Raw genomic sequence first — 25864 nt, forward strand, 5'->3', positions numbered from 1 at the left:
CATGGTTGCCTGGTTGCCCTTCTGTTTATTCTCCGCAGTGGATTTAGCAACATGTAGTTCATGTAGTTCTCCATGTCCACTTGTTGCTGATGGTTGTGGTAGAGGAGCTGTAGATTTTGCACTAACATCTGTAGCATGGTCAGCTACTGACCATGCTACAGCAGGGAGCAGCAGAGGTGGGGAGAGGCGGGGCTATGGCTTCATCGTTATCAGGAAATGATCGTATAGGGCGTACACACTGAGCCGTTTGGCCCCCCAGAGCGTTCCGTCCACAGATCTATCCACCTTGGGACCCGTTATCGTTTGCGGGGTCCATTTCCCCGGTTCCGTTACAGCCTCGTGTGAACGAACGGGCTATACGCGAGAGAAAAGTAGCGGAAACAACCCGTTTCGTTCTCGTGTAAACAGCGCCTAAGTTGTTGACCAATCACAACAGAGCCAGCCGGCTAACCAATCAGAGCAGACTGGGTTTCAGACAGAGGGTGAAAAGAGGTGCTGCAGCACAGGCAGTATGAGAAACATAAAGAGCTTTTTGAACATTAAAGCTTGGAGACATGACACATTAGAGACACTACATACTGATATGGACCTGAGAATGAGCATCAAAGGGCCCCTTTAACACAACAGGAGTGAACAATGACTCGCTGTGAGCTTGTGGAAGACCTTCAAACCACATCAGTGTTTTCCTGAGGTTTCAGCTCTTTAAAATCATGTAGAATTCCTTCTTTTTGCAGCCCCGTTAAAAATGCATGATGTACAGTTGAAGTTTTTGCCAGAAGCTGTTGGTTTCCAACTAAATACTTGTTACTATTCACTAAAACTGTTGTTAAGCTGTTACTGCCTGGAATAGTTGTTAAAAATACTGAAACACAATAGCTTGTTTTGCTAAATAAATCCTTGTGTTCATGTAAAGTGTATGATTTAAATGGATGATTTGCATACAAGTTTAAAGATTAAGAATACTTAAACTTCTGTTGCAGTAAAAATGAATTCATCCAGGGCCAGTGGTGTATTGTTCTGTTGCAGGAAAGATACATGATGTTTGTGTGTTTCTGTACGTTGATGTAACCATGTATGAATAAATGACTAATTAAAAGAGCGGGTGCACCTTCTCGACAAATTGCGAGACCATTTATTGTCTTGTTTTTACAATACCCTCGGTACTACTTTACTCTAACTCTAACACTGAAGGTATTAGATAAGTTTAGACCCTGTTGGGCATCACACATTTTAAGACATCACACACGGATGGAAACAAGAGAGAAACCGTATAAATATATTTAATTTACAAATAACAATTTTGCATTAATACATGTATGTGTAGGCTGATAAATATCTCCCAGTAGACTCGATGAATGCAGTATCAAAGGTTTTATATTTAGTGTATTTAAAGATCTATATTTTCCTTCAGGTTTGATTCAGTAGATTCATCTCCCAACAACAACACTCTTCCTTCCAAAAAACAACTTGACTTGAGTGTGTTTTGTTCTTCAAGCAGCTTTAACAAATGTATCAAATAAACATCCTGTACATTGCAAAATAACAATTATGTAAACATTGGTAATTATTAAGGAGTGCTTGGTTTAATAAGTGCGTTTACAGAGATATTAAGGTTTGAACTTGAGGGCGAACTCGTCCAGCGCCGCCTGCAGCTTCTCCTCGTCCTGAGGGGATGAGCGGGAGGAGGCCAGAGGGAGGTGCGTTGCCACCGCTTTACGATCTGCAGAACACATCACGGATAAACATCAGACAAAAAGAGAGATGCTAAAGCATAGAAATGTGTTACACTTTCTCTCAAATGTACATGTTTAAAGTAATGCTAGTCGCCATAACGAAAACATGGTTACGCCAAGTACCACCTACCTTAGCAGACTCGTTCAATGTGATGCACGAGGTTTTTGTTATGGAAAAATTAACATTTGCTCTAAGACTCAAGACAGACACATTTGACAAGTGTTGGAAGGGATGGATTGAGTTTGTAAACCCGTATAGATCAGACTTCAACTAAAACCTATATGGAATGTAACCCCCCCTGGTTCTCTGCTACACACAGTTTTGAATGTTGTTGTGTCTCCGTCTCTTCATGTCCGTTTGTCTGTATGCGTGACTTGCATTATTTGTTTTGTGAAATTTCAAAAAGAAATGTAAGATGGTCAGTTAGCTGATTGCACAAATCAAGATAAAACTATAAGCTTTCTTTCTGTGCTTATGTGCCCTTGTTTGTTTTTCTTTTATTGCCACCACCTTGTTAGGGATTGCAGATTAATTTAGCCTTAAAAAGGTAGGGTAGGTAAGAATGGAGAAACCAGCTCGAGTGCGCTAGAATTTGAAAGTACGCAGCCGGAAAAAATCTGCCCCTTCCTTCAGACTTCCTTACAGAGCCCCTCCTCCAACACACGTGCACATGACCAATGAGGGCACGAGATAAGTTTGTGCCCCGATGGAAGGCTGACAGGCAGGTAGGCCATCCAGTTATTTTAGCCGGGCCGGCTCAGATGATTGGTCGTGCTTTTTACAGCGCCACAGCTTCCACAGATGACATTTTTTTTATGTATTTATTGTCAAAGCATTTAATATATTCATTGCTATCGGGATGTTAAGAGCATTCCATGGAATATAACAAAAAGTGTTTCTGAAGTGAATTACATACCCCACCTTTAACGGTTAATGTTGGCACTTTTACATGATAGACTCATGTTCAGTAATGTGCATTGTCCCTTTTCCCCCTCATGCTCCGAAGAGCTGCAGAGTTATAAATAAGGTCTGTGTTTAATACACATTTTAAAGAGGCCATAATGTGCTTTTGGGGGTTTTCCCTTTCCTGTAGTGTTATATAGGTTTTAGTGCATGTAAATGGTCTGCAAAGGCTAAAATCCCCGTGTTCCCTCCAGTAGGTCTTTCTCTCCCACGCACTAAGACAGGGCCGCCCATAGCCTCTATTATCCAATCAAAAGTTGTGAAAGCAAAAAGATGACAAACAGGTTTTAGTTTCTGACCCTGGAAGAACAGTCCGCTCGGCTGCTTGATGGCGGCCGCAGACACAGAGAGCCACACGGCCGTGTCCCCTCCCATCGCCTCCGTCCGCAGTTTGTTCTGCATCTTAGCGTGGAACGAAGGCATGGACGTCTGGACAGCTACAGAGGAAGGAAATAAATCACAGAAGCAACGTTTTTTGGGGGATAATCAGAGGTGGGAAGTAGTGGAGTACAAATACTTTGTTACTGTACTTAAGTACATTTTTCTGGTATCAGTACTTTACTCCACTACTTATTTTTCTGACCACTTTTTACTTTGACTTCTTACATTTTTAACACAAATACCTGTACTTTCTACTTCTTACATGTTGAACACAAATACCTGTACTTTCTACTTCTTACATGTTGAACACAAATACCTGTACTTTCTACTTCTTACATGTTGAACACAAATACCTGTACTTTCTACTTCTTACATTTTGAACCCAAATACCTGTACTTTCTACTTCTTACATTTTGAACACAAATACCTGTACTTTCTACTTCTTACATTTTGAACACAAACACCTGTACTTTCTACTTCTTACATGTTGAACACAAACACCTGTACTTTCTACTTCTTACATTTTCCAAACAGGCTGGTTCCTTTAGTTTGAATGTGTGTTTGGTGGCGTGATCATTATTATTTAGAGTCATTGCGTGCCTATTGATTTGAACACGATCCGTGTATCCATCATTTCCTGGTCTTCTCTAAAGAAGAGGGACCAATGAAAACGTTGTCATGTTGCCGTTGTTCAGCATGGAAACATTCATTAGCTAACAATGACATTATTGTTCTATTAATATAAAGGGAGCTCAGGTACTCTTTAAAACAGCTGGTAGTTATGGGTACTTTTTACTTAAGTACATTTCAAAGACCATACTTCTTTACTTTTGCTTGAGTAAAGAAGTTTAATCAGTACTTCTACTTTTACCAGAGTATTTTTAAACACGAGTATCTGTACTTCTACTTGAGTAAAGGGTGTGTGTACTTGTGGCATTTCTGGTGTCAGGTAATAAATTCAGATCGTTTTTAGATGTAGACTAGGGCTGCAACATAAATAGGATCAGGATTTCGACATGCACGTTAAACACATTGCATGATTTGCTATAATGCTAGCAGGGATTTATTGTATGTCTATGTCTCAAAGAAGGTATAGCTGCCATTTGTTCTCAACATGTTAATCTAATATCCTTTCCCTACCTGGAGTGTCGGCCCAGCCGGGGTGCATGCAGGAGAAGTGGATCTCTTTGTGCTGGGACGCCCATCTGTCTGTCAGGATCACCTGCTGTCTCTGTCAGAGCATCAACACAAAAACACTTCAGCAGACACAACACACACGCCGCAGTCATATCGTGTTCTAACTCCATCTCCTTTACCTTGTTCTGGGCATAGACAGTGGTACCGTCAAACGTCCCCTTCTCAAACTGCAGGTCGTCCACGTTCAGCTTCTGTGTGAGCATCCCGCCCGACGACACCGTGACCTTTGAAGAAGAGCAAATATTAATTTCTAATTTTAAAGCTTACCTATTATGCAAAATCCACTTTCTCCTGTCTCTTCTACATCAACATGTGTCGCCTCTTCTTCATGTCTCTTCTACATCAACATGTGTCCCCTCTTCTTCATGTCTCTTCTACATCAACATGTGTCCCCTCTTCTTCATGTCTCTTCTACATCAACATGTGTCCCCTCTTCTTCATGTCTCTTCTACATCAACATGTGTCCCCTCTTCTTCATGTCTCTTCTACATCAACATGTGTCCCCTCTTCTTCATGTCTCTTCTACATCAACATGTGTCCCCTCTTCTTCATGTCTCTTCTACATCAACATGTGTCCCCTCTTCTTCATGTCTTTTCTACATCAACATGTGTCCCCTCTTCTTCATGTCTCTTCTACATCAACATGTGTCCCCTCTTCTTCATGTCTCTTCTACATCAACATGTGTCCCCTCTTCTTCTTGTCTCTTCTACATCAACATGTGTCCCCTCTTCTGCATGTCTCTTCTACATCAACATGTGTCCCCTCTTCTTCATGTCTCTTCTACATCAACATGTGTCCCCTCTGTGTAAAGAGACTCTGAAAGTTTCAGGAACAAAGATTCTCTCTCTTTTTGTCCTGATCCATTTCTATAAAAACCTGTCTAAAAATGAGCTGATCAGATTTTGGCCACTTTATGATGTCATAACGATGTTTTGGCTTGTGTAACCATTAGCCAATCACTCACCAACCAAGGTAACCCCCCCCCCCCCCCCCCCCCTTATCACCTGAATCTCCTCCTAGAGCACCATTGTGTTATTTTTAACCAAATATCTCTCAGAGGGGCGTGGGGAGGGGCTCCTTATTTTCATCTAAAGTAACAGAGAATCAGCACTTTTGAAACAGAGGGGATTATGGGATGCTGCAATGATCTGTTTGGTGTTTCAGCCAATCAGAGACATGTTTTGTATATATCTGAGACCTATTATATATTGATGAAAAACAGTATAATAGGGGACCTTTAATAAAGAATAACAATTAGTGCATGAGGTCTTTGAATTCTGGTATACTGAAAATATTTGATTATCCAGTGTACTTTCTTGTATTCTTCTTGTACTATTCTGATAGTAACAAACAATCTTTGACTTTCCCAAATGCATTTGTTTTTCATAATTTGATATGACATGAGGGTTTTGTGTAAAGTTTAAATTCAACCCACCACTCTCGGGTCTTCCACCTTCTTGAGTGCAGGTATCAACGCCGTGGTGAGGATGTAGGTACCTGAAAATTAAAATAAACACAGAAGACATTTTAGCAACACTTCTTTGCAACATCTGCTAAATCCAAACTAAATGATCAAAAACTCTAAATACTTGTTGAAATGTTTGATTTTATTATTTTATTATTCAATTTTGATCTGCCGAAGCATTATTTAGACTTTTACTTCCTGGAATAATTTAATTTGGCAGAGCACATTATTCCAGGGGAGAGAAACTTTGGGATTTTAGCCTCTGCAGACCATTTACATGCACACAAACCTGTATGACACACTACAGGAAAGGGAAAACTCCAATAAGCTTAATAAGGAGGTTTTAAAAACACTCTCACTTTATTTACCCAGTGTATTTGTGGCGAAGTTCTTCTCCAAACCCTCCTCAGTTAACTCTCTCTGGTTCACCATACAGCCGGCGTTGTTGATCTAGTTAACACAATAAAAGATTACATTATAAACAAGAGTGTGTGTGTGTGTGTGTGTGTGTGTGTGTGTGTGTGTGTGTGTGTGTCACAGGTAAACACACACTGACCTACAGGACACCAGAACCTACCAGAACATGCACCGTGTTGCTCTGGGAGAAGTTCTGGGCGAACTCCCAGACCTCTCTGGCGCTGGACATGTCGACAATGTGGACGTGAACGTTCTGGGAATAAAAAGAAAAGTGTGTTTTATGTTTCCTCTGTCAACGGATTTAGATAAGGAGCATCTTCTCTTTGATTTGATTTATTTTGAATGTGTAAAACAGTAATACAAAAAATAATAATTATAATGAAATTTAACATGAGAATTATTAGTGTCAAATTGATATACAAAGATATTACTGATTCTAAATGAACAAATGATTTACTTAATTACACATCCGAAAAGGGGTGGGATGAAGTTTACACTTATTTAATCCCACCCCTTCTCCCAAAAACTAAATTATCATATATTTTTTTTCTTCTTAAAGAAAAACATTTGTTATTAAAAAACAAACAAACAAAACAAAAACATTAGGCTGGTCCTTAGTGCCATGTACATTTCCGAATTCATTTATTTTAAGCTCCAACCACCGGAATTCGTTCTATTAGTCAAGAAAACTCTCCTGGTGAATTCTTTCCTCAATCTGACAACATGTACCCCTCCCTCAACATGTACCCCTCCCTCATCAACCTGGGCTGCCACACCAGCAGCCATGGTGCTGCAACTGAGGCTACACTTCAAGGTTGATGAGAGAGGGGTACATGATGAGAGAGGGGTACATGTTGAGGGAGGGGTACATGTTGAGGGAGGGGTACATGTTGAGGGAGGGGTACATGTTGAGGGAGGGGTACATGTTGAGGGAGGGGTACATGTTGAGGGAGGGGTACATGTTGTCAGATTGAGGAAAAAATTCACCAGGAGAGTTTTCTTGACTAATAGAATGAATTCTGGGGGATGGAGCTTAGACTTTCCGACTTTCGATTTTAAGGACCACCCTAAAAAAAACACAACAAATAAATAAACAAACAAATACATAAAAGAGGTAAATGGTAATCAAGAAAAGATAAAATAACAAACCAAATAAATCGGTAAACCGTAAACCGTCTTCTTTTATCCTCCTTTAGGTCAGACAGATTTCTCACCTGATTTTTACTCCGTTCCACAATTTCCTCTTTGGCTGCTTCTGCTCGCCCCTCGTTTCGACAAACCATGTGAATTGTTCCTCCTGCGGACTCAAAAATAAAAACACACATGAGTGGACAAACCAGCAGCAACGTGAGAACAGACAAAAACCCTATTAAAGTCACGATGCTCTGATTAAAACCCAGCTGCTACTATATCCGCAAATATTTTCATTGTTATTTCATCTGTCAATCATTTCTCTGATGATAGTTTTGTCTTTAAAATCTCTGAAAAGAGTGAAAATCCCAGTCCTTCAAAGTAAATAATTATATATACATTGTTTTGTGTTAAAGCGGGGAAATATATATTTGAGAAGAACTGCATTTTCTGCCATTTATGTATGAAGAATTACTTCACCAGTTAATCAATAGAATATATAAATATGAGTCTATAGTGTATTCATATTATTCTGTCTCTTATTTATATGATAGTGTCTATATGTTAACTTCCTCTATAGTGCATATACCCATATATACTGTCCATACTGCATATACTTTTTTAACATCTGTCATATATATTATTTTATTATACCATAAAACACTTCTTCATTTGCACTTCTGGATGGATTCTAACTGCATTTCATTGTCTCAGTACTCGGATAATAAAACAATTACTAATTTACTGCATTACTGATAGCTGGAAGCATAAAAGTTTGAAGTCGCCTGACAACGTTTTTGGTTGGTTAGAGCCACTTAAACACTCACCTCTGCTGGCTATTTCCTGCGCCGTGGCTTTACCGATCCCACTGTTAGCTCCTGTGATCATGAAGGACCTCCCACTCAGGTTCACATCCAGGTCTGCAGCAACAAAATGCTTCGCTGCAGCTTCATAGCCACTCCTAATAGGAAGAGAACATTAAAGGTCTCCTATTATACTGTTTTTCATCAATATATGACAGGTCTCAGATATATACAGAACATGTCTCTGAAGTGTTTGGCTCCAAACACCAAACAGATCATTGCAGCATCCCATAATCCCCTCTGTTTCAGCCCTGTTTCAAAAGTGCTGATTCTGTGTCTGTTACTTTAGATGAAAATAAGGAGCCACTCCCCACGCCCCTCTGAGAGAGATTTGGTTAAAAAGAACACAATAGGCGCTTTCACACCGGAGTACTTTTCCTGTTAGTTCCGATAGTTCCTGGGATTTTGCGTTCACACCAAAAAGAGAAATTAGTTCATGAGAACTTTCCCCCCCTTTTCAGTCCCTGCTAGAGAGCAGGTACTTTCCTGGAGAGAAAAAAAGTTCCCATTTCTGATTGGCTGGGCGGATTGCAAACCACGCCCCGAAAAACTCCCAAAAGGTTTGTGAAGCCGCCATTTTATTATCCTCGCTACTTAGTGGGAACTAAGTACGGCAAAGTACTTGGTGTGAAAGCGCCTAATGGTTCGTTATGACATAAAGTGGCCAAAATGTGATCAGCTCATTTTCAGACAGGTTTTTATATAAATGGATCAGGACAAAAAGAGAGAGAATCTTTTTTCCTGAAACTTTCAGAGTCTCTTTACACAGAGGGGACACATGTTTATGTATAAAAGACATGACAAAGTGGATTTTGCACAATAGGTGACCTTTAAAAAGAAGACATATTGGCACCAACAATACCACATTCAAGGCTTTTATTATCATTTGTGCATAGCTACAGTGTAGTTATGACAATGAAAATCGGAGGTCACAGGCTCCTCCAACAGTGCAACACAATAAAACAGATAATAGTGCAAGTAAATACAATAACATAGAATATAAGTAGTGCCATAAGAGTCTATATACAAGTGATTAATAATATTATTTCATACTGAAGAGGAGATATTACAACTCTGGTCAGATATTTCCATCAGTAAAGATATTTAAAATAAGTGAAAGGATATTTGGATAGAGCTGGAACAACAAGTGAAATATTAATCGTTTGTCTTTTTGAGATATCATGGATCAAGCTCAAATGTTCAATCAATTTGCTTTTTGGTTTAATATGCAAGTATTTTAATAATAAATGGCGTATTGTACATTTCATATCTTAGGGTTTGGAATTGGTCAGATAAAACTAGCAATATAAAGACATCCCTTTTGACCCTGGGAAAGTGTGAAGCACATTATCATTTGGGAATGTATGTTTATAAGGAGTTTTAATTAATTTGAATGGAATAAAAAGGCACAATATTTACCGCTGTAATGTAATGTAGAAGTAGTATAAAGAAGCACAATTGGAAAAACCCAAGTAGAGTACAATCATGTCAGAATGGTACTTGAGTAAATTTACTTTGTTACATTCCACCACTGATATTGTGTAAATACTGCTGGTTAAACATTAACTTTAACATACTATACAACAGCACATGATCTGAATGTCATTACCAGCAAGGCAGCATGCATGGTTTAACCTAGGAAGGATTACATTTGCGCAAATCATGAAAACTACAATGCATTTGACTGTTTAAATAGCGATACAGGTGATAATCCCCACTTACTTTGTGTACTCCTGGAGCCCTTTCACAAACCACACGGCGTTCCTGTAAAACGACATAATTTCTTAACACAATTGTGACTCAGTTTGTGTTTAAAAGTGTTCAGTTAAAGGCAGTGTAGTACGTGAGCAAAGTCCAATGTTTGTTTCATAAAGAGGGAGTTATGTAGCATGGACGTTATGTAGTAAGAGGGCGGGGAGTCACGTGATTGAGATCCGGAAGTGTGTGTTTAATAACCAAGACCCTAGGAAGTGCGCCGGACTCTGAGGAAAATATTCGTGTCCAAACGGCGGTACTACAATTTCCGTATCAGTCCGTGACGTCACTGGATCCAGAAAGACATTTCCCCATTGACTAACATGGGGAAAGAGACGTCTGTAAATCAGCGGATACTTTTTTTTAAACTAAATAAACTACCCAGTATGAACTATTGTATAGCCCTTATTATAATCATTAAGTCCTTAAAGTTGTAAAATGCACTAAAAGCCGAATCTAGATATATTTTCTCTCTCCATTCATTCTAGTGAGCCGAGAGCGGCAGCTCGGGGGCGGGGCTTAAGGGGCAACTCAACTGCGCATGCTCTAGCCAGGCATGACGGGTAATCTGTGACGTTTCGCTCTCTCAAAAGTTGGGCCATTTTGCCTTCATGCGCCAATGAGCAGCTCTCATAGGAAAGAACGAGACCCCGCCTCCCATGTGTTAGCGCCCCTAGTGGACATCTTGGTGTATTACTGAGGACGGAACATGACATAGTATAAATGTATGAAGAAATGTTTGAATAAATCCGGAAATAAATAAATAAATACAGGAATAAATAAATGTGGTAATACATAAAGCAATAAATACACGTGGAAATAAAAACAGAAATAAAATAATAAAATAATAATAAATGTGGAAATAAATACATAAATCAATACAAGAAAACATAAATACAAACATATGAATAATATATATATATATATATATATATATATATATATATATATATATATATATATATATATATATATATAAAAGTTGAGAAAATGAAACATACATTAATGTTCTGTTTTTATTTTCAACTTATTTTTATTTATTCATTTATTTATTTATTACCATATTTATGCCGCATTTATTTATCCTTGTATTTATTTATTATTTTATCATTTTATTCCTGTATTTATTTCCGTATTTATTCATACATTTATTTATGTATTTATTTATTTATTTATGCTCATTTCATGTTCCGTCCTCCATATTCTAGCGCCTCTAGTGGTGGACATGTATTACTACACAGTCAATGGCGTTTTGCCGTCAACAACCCGGAAACATGGCGAAACCACGGGAGGGTTTCTTTGAGTTTAACGCTTTAATGTTACGTTTATATTACATATTTTTCAAGCGGAATAGGAGGAGAGCTACATACACACACCGACATGTGGCACTTTATCAAAGTGTAAATACTTTAATGTTTTACTCAACTAAAATTACCAGTTGTCAGGATGGCCGAGTGGTCTAAGGCGCCAGACTCAAGGTACAACCTTCCATTGTAATGGGTATTCTGGTCTCCGAATGGAGGCGTGGGTTCAAATCCCACTTCTGACAGACTTTTTTTCTCGCCATTACTGAGTCTGATTGTACATTTCGTTTTGGATATTTTAGTTCGTATTTTGTATTATGCCTTCTTGAGACAAGCAAAAAACGGTTAAATAGTAAACAACTAAACATGTAACATGGATTTTATGTCAAAATATGATATTGTTGTATAATATCACTCTTGTAGGATGTAGAGAACCAATACATTACTATCAATACATGCATAAATGCATACAGGAATAAATAAATACATGCATGAATAAAAAAGCGTGCATGTTGAAAATAAATAAATACATGGACAGATACAAGGAATAAAGCAGCAACCTCTACTTCTGACAAACCTTTTTCGCACCACTGCTGTGTTTTATTTGTCAAACCACTGCATGACAGATTGTACATTTCGATTTTGTATTATGCCATTTTGATACCAGCAAAAACCGGTTAAATAGTAAACTTCAGTCCCACGCCTTTATCACATGGCAATACTTATGTTGATGTATAATGTTGTATAATGTTCTTTGTATGCTATGACGTTTGTATTTTGTTTTTCTCTTTGCTTTTGTTTGCTTTGTACAGCCCTTTGAGGCATTTCTTGTGATTTGGGGCGATAATGCATTTTGATTTGATTTGATTTAAACAACTAAACATGTAACAAAGATTTTATGTCAAAATATGATATTGTTTTATAATACCACTCTTGTAGGATGTAGAGAACCAATACATTACTATCAATACATGTATAAATGCACACAGGAATACATAAATACAGAAAGGAAAACATGAATTAAAGAATAAATAAATGCTGAGAAACATACATAAAGGAATAAATGCATGAATAAAAAATGGGTCTGAATCGGATATTAGCACTTTCCTATTGTGAATTAAAACATTTTTATTGAGATGTATTATAAATGTTCCCTATTTCATTTTGTCTGTCATAAAAGCATAAACAACTTCTTCAATTAACTTTAATAATGACTGTAAACCATTTTAGTTAAATGTCATAACCCAAACAGGACAACTGTCACACGTGTGTGTTATTCACTGCTGTCATTTTACCTGCAGGGCACAGGTGTATAAGGTGTGTGTCACATGATTGATCGTGTCTGACCCCGGAAGAGCATGAGTTTTGACCGCCGTAGCGCGAGGTTGTGAGTAGTACAGCTCAGTTTGTTTGGCAATGAATTGAATGTTGATGGATATGAACTATACTTTATTATGCACAACAATATACAATAAATTGATTGTATTTTGCTGCACCTGATAACGAGCCTACCGATTCTTCATTGAAACAACAACTTAAACGGTATCTGAAAACTCACCTGTTTGGACTGCATCTTTGCTCAAAATAAAATCTCTTCTGTTAAGAGTATAGCACTTACAAAGGATTTAGCTTGAGGGGAAGTTAATGCAGCAGCACTTCATCTGGCTGGGTTTATAGATTGGAAATGCACCTGCAGGTTTCTTGCTTTTGACGTTGTTTCTTCATGGTTGAATGCACTTATTGTAAGATTGTAAGTCACTTTGGATAAAAGCGTCAGCTAGATGTAATGTAATCTATTTTATCCACACAGTTTCTGGCTCTGGTTTTCAAAGTCCTGTCTCCATAGAAGAGGGAGCACTGCCCTCTGGTGGTGATACACGACAATTAAAAACCAGACAGTCGATGTGAATTTGTATCTTCCCTAATGTGAATTCATATTTATGTTTAAATTAAATGTATGATTGATGCAACACAATTATTATTTTTTAATAATTTGGCTCAGTTTGTGGGGATTATGATTAATCTTGGAAAACATAAAAAGTGAAAAAAAGATTATTATACTATTATTGTCTATTAAGGCTGACTTGGTACATACCATTATTATTATTGTACTTGAGTGTTGTTCCTGTATACAGTTATGCAATAGCCCACGGCCTGAAGTGAGCTATTGCTTTTATAAAACGTGTGGCAATATGAAAGAAAAATACACACTCTAATTTAAATAGTTTTTATTAGTAAATAATTATGTACAAAATAAAATAGTCCCTTTCGGCTGCCATTTAAGCAAGATCCGCCCAAACGATGGTCTGTTCTGAAAGGGGGAACTAAGCCAAGGACTTTGAATCAGTTTCTATGGGGGCGGTTTTGCTCAGTGTATTGATTTTGGTTGTACTTTATTCAAACTTGTCTGTACTTGAAATGATCATATTTCAAATCTTTCTCATGGCTTCCTCTTGCCCGTAGTTTAGGCTCCGAGCTCGAGTAAAAGAGGCTGGATTGTATTTTAGCTGTAGAAGAAGGCTGCGTTATCAGCGGTGTTTAAGCAGCTATAAATAGCGTGTGTGCCGATTCAAATTTCGTTTACGGCCATACCACCCTGAACACGCCCGATCTCGTCCGATCTCGGAAGCTAAGCAGGGTCGGGCCGGGTCAGTACTTGGATGGGAGACCGCCTGGGAATACCCGGTGCCGTAAGCTTTTGCTTTTCTTCCTTGCTCGGCAGAGTTCCCTGCACGTTCTTTTGAGGGTAAGCCAATCTTCATCCAATCGTGATATTCCATTTCCATTGTGAGATTGGACCTAAGTCACAGCATCACAGTGGACAGGGCCACTCACGGCACTGCTTCTCTCCGAACCCGCCCCCTACACCCTGTTGATTGACAGTGGTCCTTTTTGTTGTTTGACTTTGAAATAGTTATTAAAATATCAATATTTGAGCAAATTGTCTATTAGAGCAATAGTTAACTTTGCATTGTCCTCAGTCTGTTTACAACCGTGTCAATTGAACGGGCAGCGCCGTCTGCTGACGCAGGAATAAAGTCAAAGCTTACGGCACCGGGTATTCCCAGGCGGTCTCCCATCCAAGTACTGGCAACCCTCCACCTTCTCAGCTACAGGTAAAATACAATGTATCCTCTTTTACTCGTGTAAATCACCTGTTTGGAGCCCCATGTTTGCTGGCACATTACACGGACATTTAGCAAAACCCAGAAAGTTGCCCATTACATCTTGAATCATGACTTTTATCAACAATGCATTCATATCAAATACAGCGTCTTGGTGTGAATGCTTGTTTGGTGTTTGGCTGAAAGTTCAATTCAAGGTTTTTTTTGTTGCAAAGTGCTGGAATCGGCTGCCATTTAAGCAAGATCCGCCCAAACGATGGTCTGTTCTGAAAGGGGGAACTAAGCCAAGGACTTTGAATCAGTTTCTATGGGGGCGGTTTTGCTCAGTGTATTGATTTTGGTTGTACTTTATTCAAACTTGTCTGTACTTGAAATGATCATATTTCAAATCTTTCTCATGGCTTCCTCTTGCCCGTAGTTTAGGCTCCGAGCTCGAGTAAAAGAGGATGGATTGTATTTTAGCTGTAGAAGAAGGCTGCGTTATCAGCGGTGTTTAAGCAGCTATAAATAGCGTGTGTGCCGATTCAAATTTCGTTTACGGCCATACCACCCTGAACACGCCCGATCTCGTCCGATCTCGGAAGCTAAGCAGGGTCGGGCCGGGTCAGTACTTGGATGGGAGACCGCCTGGGAATACCCGGTGCCGTAAGCTTTTGCTTTTCTTCCTTGCTCGGCAGAGTTCCCTGCACGTTCTTTTGAGGGTAAGCCAATCTTCATCCAATCGTGATATTCCATTTCCATTGTGAGATTGGACCTAAGTCACAATGGACAGGGCCACTCACGGCACTGCTTCTCTCCGAACCCGCCCCCTACACCCTGTTGATTGACAGTGGTCCTTTTTGTTGTTTGACTTTGAAATAGTTATTAAAATATCAATATTCTTGCAAATTGTCTATTAGAGCAATAGTTAACTTTGCATTGTCCTCAGTCTGTTTACAACCGTGTCAATTGAACGGGCAGCGCCAGTCTGCTGACGCAGGAATAAAGTCAAAGCTTACGGCACCGGGTATTCCCAGGCGGTCTCCCATCCAAGTACTGGCAACCCTCCACCTTCTCAGCTACAGGTAAAATACAATGTATCCTCTTTTACTCGTGTAAATCACCTGTTTGGAGCCCCATGTTTGCTGGCACATTACACGGACATTTAGCAAAACCCAGAAAGTTGCCCATTACATCTTGAATCATGACTTTTATCAACAATGCATTCATATCAAATACAGCGTCTTGGTGTGAATGCTTGTTTGGTGTTTGGCTGAAAGTTCAATTCAAGGTTTTTTTTGTTGCAAAGTGCTGGAATCGGCTGCCATTTAAGCAAGATCCGCCCAAACGATGGTCTGTTCTGAAAGGGGGAACTAAGCCAAGGACTTTGAATCAGTTTCTATGGGGGCGGTTTTGCTCAGTGTATTGATTTTGGTTGTACTTTATTCAAACTTGTCTGTACTTGAAATGATCATATTTCAAATCTTTCTCATGGCTTTCTCTTGCCCGTAGTTTAGGCTCCGAGCTCGAGTAAAAGAGGCTGGATTGTATTTTAGCTGTAGAAGAAGGCTGCGTTATCAGCGGTGTTTAAGCAGCTATAAATAGCGTGTGTGCCGATTCAAATTTCGTTTACGGCCATACCACCCTGAACACGCCCGATCTCGTCCGATCTCGGAAGCTAAGCAGGGTCGGGCCGGGTCAGTACTTGGATGGGAGACCGCCTGGGAATACCCGGTGCCGTAAGCTTTTGCTTTTCTTCCTTGCTCGGCAGAGTTCCCTGCACGTTCTTTTGAGGGTAAGCCAATCTTCATCCAATCGTGATATTCCATTTCCATTGTGAGATTGGACCTAAGTCACAATGGACAGGGCCACTCACGGCACTGCTTCTCTCCGAACCCGCCCCCTACACCCTGTTGATTGACAGTGGTCCTTTTTGTTGTTTGACTTTGAAATAGTTATTAAAATATCAATATTCTTGCAAATTGTCTATTAGAGCAATAGTTAACTTTGCATTGTCCTCAGTCTGTTTACAACCGTGTCAATTGAACGGGCAGCGCCGTCTGCTGACGCAGGAATAAAGTCAAAGCTTACGGCACCGGGTATTCCCAGGCGGTCTCCCATCCAAGTACTGGCAACCCTCCACCTTCTCAGCTACAGCTAACATACAATGTATCCTCTTTTACTCGTGTAAATCACCTGTTTGGAGCCCCATGTTTGCTGGCACATTACGCGGACATTTAGCAAAACCCAGAAAGTTGCCCATTACATCTTGAATCATGACTTTTATCAACAATGCATTCATATCAAATACAGCGTCTTGGTGTGAATGCTTGTTTGGTGTTTGGCTGAAAGTTCAATTCAAGGTTTTTTTTGTTGCAAAGTGCTGGAATCGGCTGCCATTTAAGCAAGATCCGCCCAAACGATGGTCTGTTCTGAAAGGGGGAACTAAGCCAAGGACTTTGAATCAGTTTCTATGGGGGCGGTTTTGCTCAGTGTATTGATTTTGGTTGTACTTTATTCAAACTTGTCTGTACTTGAAATGATCATATTTCAAATCTTTCTCATGGCTTTCCTCTTGCCCGTAGTTTAGGCTCCGAGCTCGAGTAAAAGAGGCTGGATTGTATTTTAGCTGTAGAAGAAGGCTGCGTTATCAGCGGTGTTTAAGCAGCTATAAATAGCGTGTGTGCCGATTCAAATTTCGTTTACGGCCATACCACCCTGAACACGCCCGATCTCGTCCGATCTCGGAAGCTAAGCAGGGTCGGGCCGGGTCAGTACTTGGATGGGAGACCGCCTGGGAATACCCGGTGCCGTAAGCTTTTGCTTTTCTTCCTTGCTCGGCAGAGTTCCCTGCACGTTCTTTTGAGGGTAAGCCAATCTTCATCCAATCGTGATATTCCATTTCCATTGTGAGATTGGACCTAAGTCACAATGGACAGGGCCACTCACGGCACTGCTTCTCTCCGAACCCGCCCCCTACACCCTGTTGATTGACAGTGGTCCTTTTTGTTGTTTGACTTTGAAATAGTTATTAAAATATCAATATTCTTGCAAATTGTCTATTAGAGCAATAGTTAACTTTGCATTGTCCTCAGTCTGTTTACAACCGTGTCAATTGAACGGGCAGCGCCATCTGCTGACGCAGGAATAAAGTCAAAGCTTACGGCACCGGGTATTCCCAGGCGGTCTCCCATCCAAGTACTGGCAACCCTCCACCTTCTCAGCTACAGGTAAAATACAATGTATCCTCTTTTACTCGTGTAAATCACCTGTTTGGAGCCCCATGTTTGCTGGCACATTACGCGGACATTTAGCAAAACCCAGAAAGTTGCCCATTACATCTTGAATCATGACTTTTATCAACAATGCATTCATATCAAATACAGCGTCTTGGTGTGAATGCTTGTTTGGTGTTTGGCTGAAAGTTCAATTCAAGGTTTTTTTTGTTGCAAAGTGCTGGAATCGGCTGCCATTTAAGCAAGATCCGCCCAAACGATGGTCTGTTCTGAAAGGGGGAACTAAGCCAAGGACTTTGAATCAGTTTCTATGGGGGCGGTTTTGCTCAGTGTATTGATTTTGGTTGTACTTTATTCAAACTTGTCTGTACTTGAAATGATCATATTTCAAATCTTTCTCATGGCTTTCTCTTGCCCGTAGTTTAGGCTCCGAGCTCGAGTAAAAGAGGCTGGATTGTATTTTAGCTGTAGAAGAAGGCTGCGTTATCAGTGGTGTTTAAGCAGCTATAAATAGCGTGTGTGCCGATTCAAATTTCGTTTACGGCCATACCACCCTGAACACGCCCGATCTCGTCCGATCTCGGAAGCTAAGCAGGGTCGGGCCGGGTCAGTACTTGGATGGGAGACCGCCTGGGAATACCCGGTGCCGTAAGCTTTTGCTTTTCTTCCTTGCTCGGCAGAGTTCCCTGCACGTTCTTTTGAGGGTAAGCCAATCTTCATCCAATCGTGATATTCCATTTCCATTGTGAGATTGGACTTAAGTCACAATGGACAGGGCCACTCACGGCACTGCTTCTCTCCGAACCCGCCCCCTACACCCTGTTGATTGACAGTGGTCCTTTTTGTTGTTTGACTTTGAAATAGTTATTAAAATATCAATATTTGAGCAAATTGTCTATTAGAGCAATAGTTAACTTTGCATTGTCCTCAGTCTGTTTACAGTCGTGCCAATTGAACGGGCAGCGCCGTCTGCTGACGCAGGAATAAAGTCAAAGCTTACGGCACCGGGTATTCCCAGGCGGTCTCCCATCCAAGTACTGGCAACCCTCCACCTTCTCAGCTACAGGTAAAATACAATGTATCCTCTTTTACTCGTGTAAATCACCTGTTTGGAGCCCCATGTTTGCTGGCACATTACGCGGACATTTAGCAAAACCCAGAAAGTTGCCCATTACATCTTGAATCATGACTTTTATCAACAATGCATTCATATCAAATACAGCGTTTTGGTGTGAATGCTTGTTTGGTGTTTGGCTGAAAGTTCAATTCAAGGTTTTTTTTGTTGCAAAGTGCTGGAATCGGCTGCCATTTAAGCAAGATCCGCCCAAACGATGGTCTGTTCTGAAAGGGGGAACTAAGCCAAGGACTTTGAATCAGTTTCTATGGGGGCGGTTTTGCTCAGTGTATTGATTTTGGTTGTACTTTATTCAAACTTGTCTGTACTTGAAATGATCATATTTCAAATCTTTCTCATGGCTTTCTCTTGCCCGTAGTTTAGGCTCCAAGCTCGAGTAAAAGAGGATGGATTGTATTTTAGCTGTAGAAGAAGGCTGCGTTATCAGCGGTGTTTAAGCAGCTATAAATAGCGTGTGTGCCGATTCAAATTTCGTTTACGGCCATACCACCCTGAACACGCCCGATCTCGTCCGATCTCGGAAGCTAAGCAGGGTCGGGCCGGGTCAGTACTTGGATGGGAGACCGCCTGGGAATACCCGGTGCCGTAAGCTTTTGCTTTTCTTCCTTGCTCGGCAGAGTTCCCTGCACGTTCTTTTGAGGGTAAGCCAATCTTCATCCAATCGTGATATTCCATTTCCATTGTGAGATTGGACCTAAGTCACAATGGACAGGGCCACTCACGGCACTGCTTCTCTCCGAACCCGCCCCCTACACCCTGTTGATTGACAGTGGTCCTTTTTGTTGTTTGACTTTGAAATAGTTATTAAAATATCAATATTTGAGCAAATTGTCTATTAGAGCAATAGTTAACTTTGCATTGTCCTCAGTCTGTTTACAACCGTGTCAATTGAACGGGCAGCGCCGTCTGCTGACGCAGGAATAAAGTCAAAGCTTACGGCACCGGGTATTCCCAGGCGGTCTCCCATCCAAGTACTGGCAACCCTCCACCTTCTCAGCTACAGGTAAAATACAATGTATCCTCTTTTACTCGTGTAAATCACCTGTTTGGAGCCCCATGTTTGCTGGCACATTACGCGGACATTTAGCAAAACCCAGAAAGTTGCCCATTACATCTTGAATCATGACTTTTATCAACAATGCATTCATATCAAATACAGCGTCTTGGTGTGAATGCTTGTTTGGTGTTTGGCTGAAAGTTCAATTCAAGGTTTTTTTTTGTTGCAAAGTGCTGGAATCGGCTGCCATTTAAGCAAGATCCGCCCAAACGATGGTCTGTTCTGAAAGGGGGAACTAAGCCAAGGACTTTGAATCAGTTTCTATGGGGGCGGTTTTGCTCAGTGTATTGATTTTGGTTGTACTTTATTCAAACTTGTCTGTACTTGAAATGATCATATTTCAAATCTTTCTCATGGCTTTCTCTTGCCCGTAGTTTAGGCTCCGAGCTCGAGTAAAAGAGGCTGGATTGTATTTTAGCTGTAGAAGAAGGCTGCGTTATCAGCGGTGTTTAAGCAGCTATAAATAGCGTGTGTGCCGATTCAAATTTCGTTTACGGCCATACCACCCTGAACACGCCCGATCTCGTCCGATCTCGGAAGCTAAGCAGGGTCGGGCCGGGTCAGTACTTGGATGGGAGACCGCCTGGGAATACCCGGTGCCGTAAGCTTTTGCTTTTCTTCCTTGCTCGGCAGAGTTCCCTGCACGTTCTTTTGAGGGTAAGCCAATCTTCATCCAATCGTGATATTCCATTTCCATTGTGAGATTGGACCTAAGTCACAATGGACAGGGCCACTCACGGCACTGCTTCTCTCCGAACCCGCCCCCTACACCCTGTTGATTGACAGTGGTCCTTTTTGTTGTTTGACTTTGAAATAGTTATTAAAATATCAATATTCTTGCAAATTGTCTATTAGAGCAATAGTTAACTTTGCATTGTCCTCAGTCTGTTTACAACCGTGTCAATTGAACGGGCAGCGCCATCTGCTGACGCAGGAATAAAGTCAAAGCTTACGGCACCGGGTATTCCCAGGCGGTCTCCCATCCAAGTACTGGCAACCCTCCACCTTCTCAGCTACAGGTAAAATACAATGTATCCTCTTTTACTCGTGTAAATCACCTGTTTGGAGCCCCATGTTTGCTGGCACATTACGCGGACATTTAGCAAAACCCAGAAAGTTGCCCATTACATCTTGAATCATGACTTTTATCAACAATGCATTCATATCAAATACAGCGTCTTGGTGTGAATGCTTGTTTGGTGTTTGGCTGAAAGTTCAATTCAAGGTTTTTTTTTGTTGCAAAGTGCTGGAATCGGCTGCCATTTAAGCAAGATCCGCCCAAACGATGGTCTGTTCTGAAAGGGGGAACTAAGCCAAGGACTTTGAATCAGTTTCTATGGGGGCGGTTTTGCTCAGTGTATTGATTTTGGTTGTACTTTATTCAAACTTGTCTGTACTTGAAATGATCATATTTCAAATCTTTCTCATGGCTTTCTCTTGCCCGTAGTTTAGGCTCCGAGCTCGAGTAAAAGAGGCTGGATTGTATTTTAGCTGTAGAAGAAGGCTGCGTTATCAGCGGTGTTTAAGCAGCTATAAATAGCGTGTGTGCCGATTCAAATTTCGTTTACGGCCATACCACCCTGAACACGCCCGATCTCGTCCGATCTCGGAAGCTAAGCAGGGTCGGGCCGGGTCAGTACTTGGATGGGAGACCGCCTGGGAATACCCGGTGCCGTAAGCTTTTGCTTTTCTTCCTTGCTCGGCAGAGTTCCCTGCACGTTCTTTTGAGGGTAAGCCAATCTTCATCCAATCGTGATATTCCATTTCCATTGTGAGATTGGACCTAAGTCACAATGGACAGGGCCACTCACGGCACTGCTTCTCTCCGAACCCGCCCCCTACACCCTGTTGATTGACAGTGGTCCTTTTTGTTGTTTGACTTTGAAATAGTTATTAAAATATCAATATTTGAGCAAATTGTCTATTAGAGCAATAGTTAACTTTGCATTGTCCTCAGTCTGTTTACAACCGTGTCAATTGAACGGGCAGCGCCATCTGCTGACGCAGGAATAAAGTCAAAGCTTACGGCACCGGGTATTCCCAGGCGGTCTCCCATCCAAGTACTGGCAACCCTCCACCTTCTCAGCTACAGGTAAAATACAATGTATCCTCTTTTACTCGTGTAAATCACCTGTTTGGAGCCCCATGTTTGCTGGCACATTACACGGACATTTAGCAAAACCCAGAAAGTTGCCCATTACATCTTGAATCATGACTTTTATCAACAATGCATTCATATCAAATACAGCGTCTTGGTGTGAATGCTTGTTTGGTGTTTGGCTGAAAGTTCAATTCAAGGTTTTTTTTTGTTGCAAAGTGCTGGAATCGGCTGCCATTTAAGCAAGATCCGCCCAAACGATGGTCTGTTCTGAAAGGGGGAACTAAGCCAAGGACTTTGAATCAGTTTCTATGGGGGCGGTTTTGCTCAGTATATTGATTTTGGTTGTACTTTATTCAAACTTGTCTGTACTTGAAATGATCATATTTCAAATCTTTCTCATGGCTTCCTCTTGCCCGTAGTTTAGGCTCCGAGCTCGAGTAAAAGAGGATGGATTGTATTTTAGCTGTAGAAGAAGGCTGCGTTATCAGCGGTGTTTAAGCAGCTATAAATAGCGTGTGTGCCGATTCAAATTTCGTTTACGGCCATACCACCCTGAACACGCCCGATCTCGTCCGATCTCGGAAGCTAAGCAGGGTCGGGCCGGGTCAGTACTTGGATGGGAGACCGCCTGGGAATACCCGGTGCCGTAAGCTTTTGCTTTTCTTCCTTGCTCGGCAGAGTTCCCTGCACGTTCTTTTGAGGGTAAGCCAATCTTCATCCAATCGTGATATTCCATTTCCATTGTGAGATTGGACCTAAGTCACAATGGACAGGGCCACTCACGGCACTGCTTCTCTCCGAACCCGCCCCCTACACCCTGTTGATTGACAGTGGTCCTTTTTGTTGTTTGACTTTGAAATAGTTATTAAAATATCAATATTTGAGCAAATTGTCTATTAGAGCAATAGTTAACTTTGCATTGTCCTCAGTCTGTTTACAACCGTGTCAATTGAACGGGCAGCGCCATCTGCTGACGCAGGAATAAAGTCAAAGCTTACGGCACCGGGTATTCCCAGGCGGTCTCCCATCCAAGTACTGGCAACCCTCCACCTTCTCAGCTACAGCTAACATACAATGTATCCTCTTTTACTCGTGTAAATCACCTGTTTGGAGCCCCATGTTTGCTGGCACATTACGCGGACATTTAGCAAAACCCAGAAAGTTGCCCATTACATCTTGAATCATGACTTTTATCAACAATGCATTCATATCAAATACAGCGTCTTGGTGTGAATGCTTGTTTGGTGTTTGGCTGAAAGTTCAATTCAAGGTTTTTTTTTGTTGCAAAGTGCTGGAATCGGCTGCCATTTAAGCAAGATCCGCCCAAACGATGGTCTGTTCTGAAAGGGGGAACTAAGCCAAGGACTTTGAATCAGTTTCTATGGGGGCGGTTTTGCTCAGTGTATTGATTTTGGTTGTACTTTATTCAAACTTGTCTGTACTTGAAATGATCATATTTCAAATCTTTCTCATGGCTTTCTCTTGCCCGTAGTTTAGGCTCCGAGCTCGAGTAAAAGAGGCTGGATTGTATTTTAGCTGTAGAAGAAGGCTGCGTTATCAGCGGTGTTTAAGCAGCTATAAATAGCGTGTGTGCCGATTCAAATTTCGTTTACGGCCATACCACCCTGAACACGCCCGATCTCGTCCGATCTCGGAAGCTAAGCAGGGTCGGGCCGGGTCAGTACTTGGATGGGAGACCGCCTGGGAATACCCGGTGCCGTAAGCTTTTGCTTTTCTTCCTTGCTCGGCAGAGTTCCCTGCACGTTCTTTTGAGGGTAAGCCAATCTTCATCCAATCGTGATATTCCATTTCCATTGTGAGATTGGACCTAAGTCACAATGGACAGGGCCACTCACGGCACTGCTTCTCTCCGAACCCGCCCCCTACACCCTGTTGATTGACAGTGGTCCTTTTTGTTGTTTGACTTTGAAATAGTTATTAAAATATCAATATTCTTGCAAATTGTCTATTAGAGCAATAGTTAACTTTGCATTGTCCTCAGTCTGTTTACAACCGTGTCAATTGAACGGGCAGCGCCATCTGCTGACGCAGGAATAAAGTCAAAGCTTACGGCACCGGGTATTCCCAGGCGGTCTCCCATCCAAGTACTGGCAACCCTCCACCTTCTCAGCTACAGGTAAAATACAATGTATCCTCTTTTACTCGTGTAAATCACCTGTTTGGAGCCCCATGTTTGCTGGCACATTACGCGGACATTTAGCAAAACCCAGAAAGTTGCCCATTACATCTTGAATCATGACTTTTATCAACAATGCATTCATATCAAATACAGCGTCTTGGTGTGAATGCTTGTTTGGTGTTTGGCTGAAAGTTCAATTCAAGGTTTTTTTTGTTGCAAAGTGCTGGAATCGGCTGCCATTTAAGCAAGATCCGCCCAAACGATGGTCTGTTCTGAAAGGGGGAACTAAGCCAAGGACTTTGAATCAGTTTCTATGGGGGCGGTTTTGCTCAGTGTATTGATTTTGGTTGTACTTTATTCAAACTTGTCTGTACTTGAAATGATCATATTTCAAATCTTTCTCATGGCTTCCTCTTGCCCGTAGTTTAGGCTCCAAGCTCGAGTAAAAGAGGATGGATTGTATTTTAGCTGTAGAAGAAGGCTGCGTTATCAGCGGTGTTTAAGCAGCTATAAATAGCGTGTGTGCCGATTCAAATTTCGTTTACGGCCATACCACCCTGAACACGCCCGATCTCGTCCGATCTCGGAAGCTAAGCAGGGTCGGGCCGGGTCAGTACTTGGATGGGAGACCGCCTGGGAATACCCGGTGCCGTAAGCTTTTGCTTTTCTTCCTTGCTCGGCAGAGTTCCCTGCACGTTCTTTTGAGGGTAAGCCAATCTTCATCCAATCGTGATATTCCATTTCCATTGTGAGATTGGACCTAAGTCACAATGGACAGGGCCACTCACGGCACTGCTTCTCTCCGAACCCGCCCCCTACACCCTGTTGATTGACAGTGGTCCTTTTTGTTGTTTGACCTTTTTGTTGTTTGACTTTGAAATAGTTATTAAAATATCAATATTTGAGCAAATTGTCTATTAGAGCAATAGTTAACTTTTCATTGTCCTCAGCAGTGGCGGCCGGTCCATAGGGGCGCTAGGGGCGCCGCCCCACCTCTTCCCATATTGAAAAAAAAAAAAAAAAAAAAAAAATTAAAATTAAAAAAAAAAAAAAAATATATGTTTAAAAAAATATATATATTTTTATTTTTATTTTTAATGAACAAGGTAAATATTATATAATTGGTATCAGTAAAATGTATAATCTACAATAAAATCTCGTTTAAAATTGTGTTACGATGTCTAAAGTTACTGATAAGTCACATGTTTCCTGCCTGGCCTTGCCCATGCACCTTCTCTCGTCTGGGCGCTAAGAGAGGAGCCTTCAACCAGTGCAGCAGCAGCCACTAGCAGCTGACTGTTGCTATCTGTAACGTGTAAACTATGCCGCGAAAATATAATTTCAGCCAATCAGCGTCGTCAAAGATGACGGTCACCGGGCGCCAATGTCAGCGCCCAGTGCAGTCTGTGAGTAGTTTGGACAGTGACTCGTATCCGGTTGACGCAGTAGTAGTTGATGAGGATGGCTTCGTGTGCAGGTGGAGTCTCCGGACCTCGGTCCCCGCCTAATTCTGTTCAAGAGCTAATCTCCAATCCTTTCGAAAGGAGAAGTTTGGCAGATAAATTGTTGCTTAAAGACCTTGGACCGGACCAACCCGATTTGAATATATCGCAGCAATCTCGTGAAAAAGACAACATTTATACACGAGGCTTCACAAGTAGCTGGTACACAAGAAAGGCTTGGCTAGCTGGATGCAAACAGGTAAATGCTGTCTTTTGTTTCCCATGCTTGGATATCACTTTATATGTAGAGAGGAGGTTTCCCATGGTTGTTAGAAGTTTATTAATAAGTGGGCATTTATCACAGAAGTGATTGTTCTGTCTCCACGTTTGTTGCATTGTCTGTGATGTATTTTCCAACGGTTATAGCTCCTGTTCTGT

The 25864-nt window shown here is 41.2% G+C and overlaps 1 protein-coding gene and 12 non-coding genes across 13 annotated transcripts; 12 read left to right on the forward strand and 1 right to left on the reverse strand.

The window, feature by feature from the left end:
- Positions 1–1263: 1263 nt before the first annotated feature.
- Positions 1264–10063, reverse strand: dhrs12 (dehydrogenase/reductase (SDR family) member 12). The gene is made up of 10 exons (XM_034146533.1): positions 9875–10063; positions 8117–8250; positions 7373–7455; positions 6319–6411; positions 6110–6191; positions 5712–5773; positions 4395–4499; positions 4219–4309; positions 2997–3134; positions 1264–1720 (listed from the first exon to the last, which is right to left on the reverse strand). The coding sequence occupies exons 1-10, from the start codon at positions 9928–9930 to the stop codon at positions 1608–1610; spliced, it is 957 nt and encodes a 318-aa protein (XP_034002424.1). The 5' UTR covers positions 9931–10063; the 3' UTR covers positions 1264–1607.
- A 1284-nt stretch (positions 10064–11347) lies between these two features.
- Positions 11348–11456, forward strand: trnal-caa. The gene is made up of 2 exons: positions 11348–11385; positions 11411–11456. It is a non-coding gene; the product is annotated as a tRNA-Leu (tRNA).
- Positions 11457–13789: 2333 nt separating this feature from the next.
- LOC117496250 lies at positions 13790–13908 on the forward strand. Its single transcript, XR_004557253.1, has one exon. It is a non-coding gene; the product is annotated as a 5S ribosomal RNA (ribosomal RNA).
- Positions 13909–14869: 961 nt separating this feature from the next.
- On the forward strand, positions 14870–14988 carry LOC117496260. Its single transcript, XR_004557260.1, has one exon. It is a non-coding gene; the product is annotated as a 5S ribosomal RNA (ribosomal RNA).
- Positions 14989–15942: 954 nt separating this feature from the next.
- LOC117496270 lies at positions 15943–16061 on the forward strand. Its single transcript, XR_004557270.1, has one exon. It is a non-coding gene; the product is annotated as a 5S ribosomal RNA (ribosomal RNA).
- Positions 16062–17015: 954 nt separating this feature from the next.
- Positions 17016–17134, forward strand: LOC117496273. Its single transcript, XR_004557273.1, has one exon. It is a non-coding gene; the product is annotated as a 5S ribosomal RNA (ribosomal RNA).
- A 953-nt stretch (positions 17135–18087) lies between these two features.
- LOC117496274 lies at positions 18088–18206 on the forward strand. The gene has a single exon (XR_004557274.1). It is a non-coding gene; the product is annotated as a 5S ribosomal RNA (ribosomal RNA).
- Positions 18207–19159: 953 nt separating this feature from the next.
- Positions 19160–19278, forward strand: LOC117496251. The gene has a single exon (XR_004557254.1). It is a non-coding gene; the product is annotated as a 5S ribosomal RNA (ribosomal RNA).
- Positions 19279–20232: 954 nt separating this feature from the next.
- LOC117496252 lies at positions 20233–20351 on the forward strand. The gene has a single exon (XR_004557255.1). It is a non-coding gene; the product is annotated as a 5S ribosomal RNA (ribosomal RNA).
- Positions 20352–21305: 954 nt separating this feature from the next.
- Positions 21306–21424, forward strand: LOC117496254. Its single transcript, XR_004557256.1, has one exon. It is a non-coding gene; the product is annotated as a 5S ribosomal RNA (ribosomal RNA).
- A 954-nt stretch (positions 21425–22378) lies between these two features.
- LOC117496255 lies at positions 22379–22497 on the forward strand. The gene has a single exon (XR_004557257.1). It is a non-coding gene; the product is annotated as a 5S ribosomal RNA (ribosomal RNA).
- Positions 22498–23451: 954 nt separating this feature from the next.
- Positions 23452–23570, forward strand: LOC117496256. The gene has a single exon (XR_004557258.1). It is a non-coding gene; the product is annotated as a 5S ribosomal RNA (ribosomal RNA).
- A 953-nt stretch (positions 23571–24523) lies between these two features.
- LOC117496257 lies at positions 24524–24642 on the forward strand. The gene has a single exon (XR_004557259.1). It is a non-coding gene; the product is annotated as a 5S ribosomal RNA (ribosomal RNA).
- Positions 24643–25864: the final 1222 nt, after the last annotated feature.

The sequence above is a fragment of the Trematomus bernacchii genome, unplaced genomic scaffold (genome assembly GCF_902827165.1).
Source record: "Trematomus bernacchii unplaced genomic scaffold, fTreBer1.1, whole genome shotgun sequence".
In the NCBI taxonomy this organism is placed as follows: domain Eukaryota; kingdom Metazoa; phylum Chordata; class Actinopteri; order Perciformes; family Nototheniidae; genus Trematomus; species Trematomus bernacchii.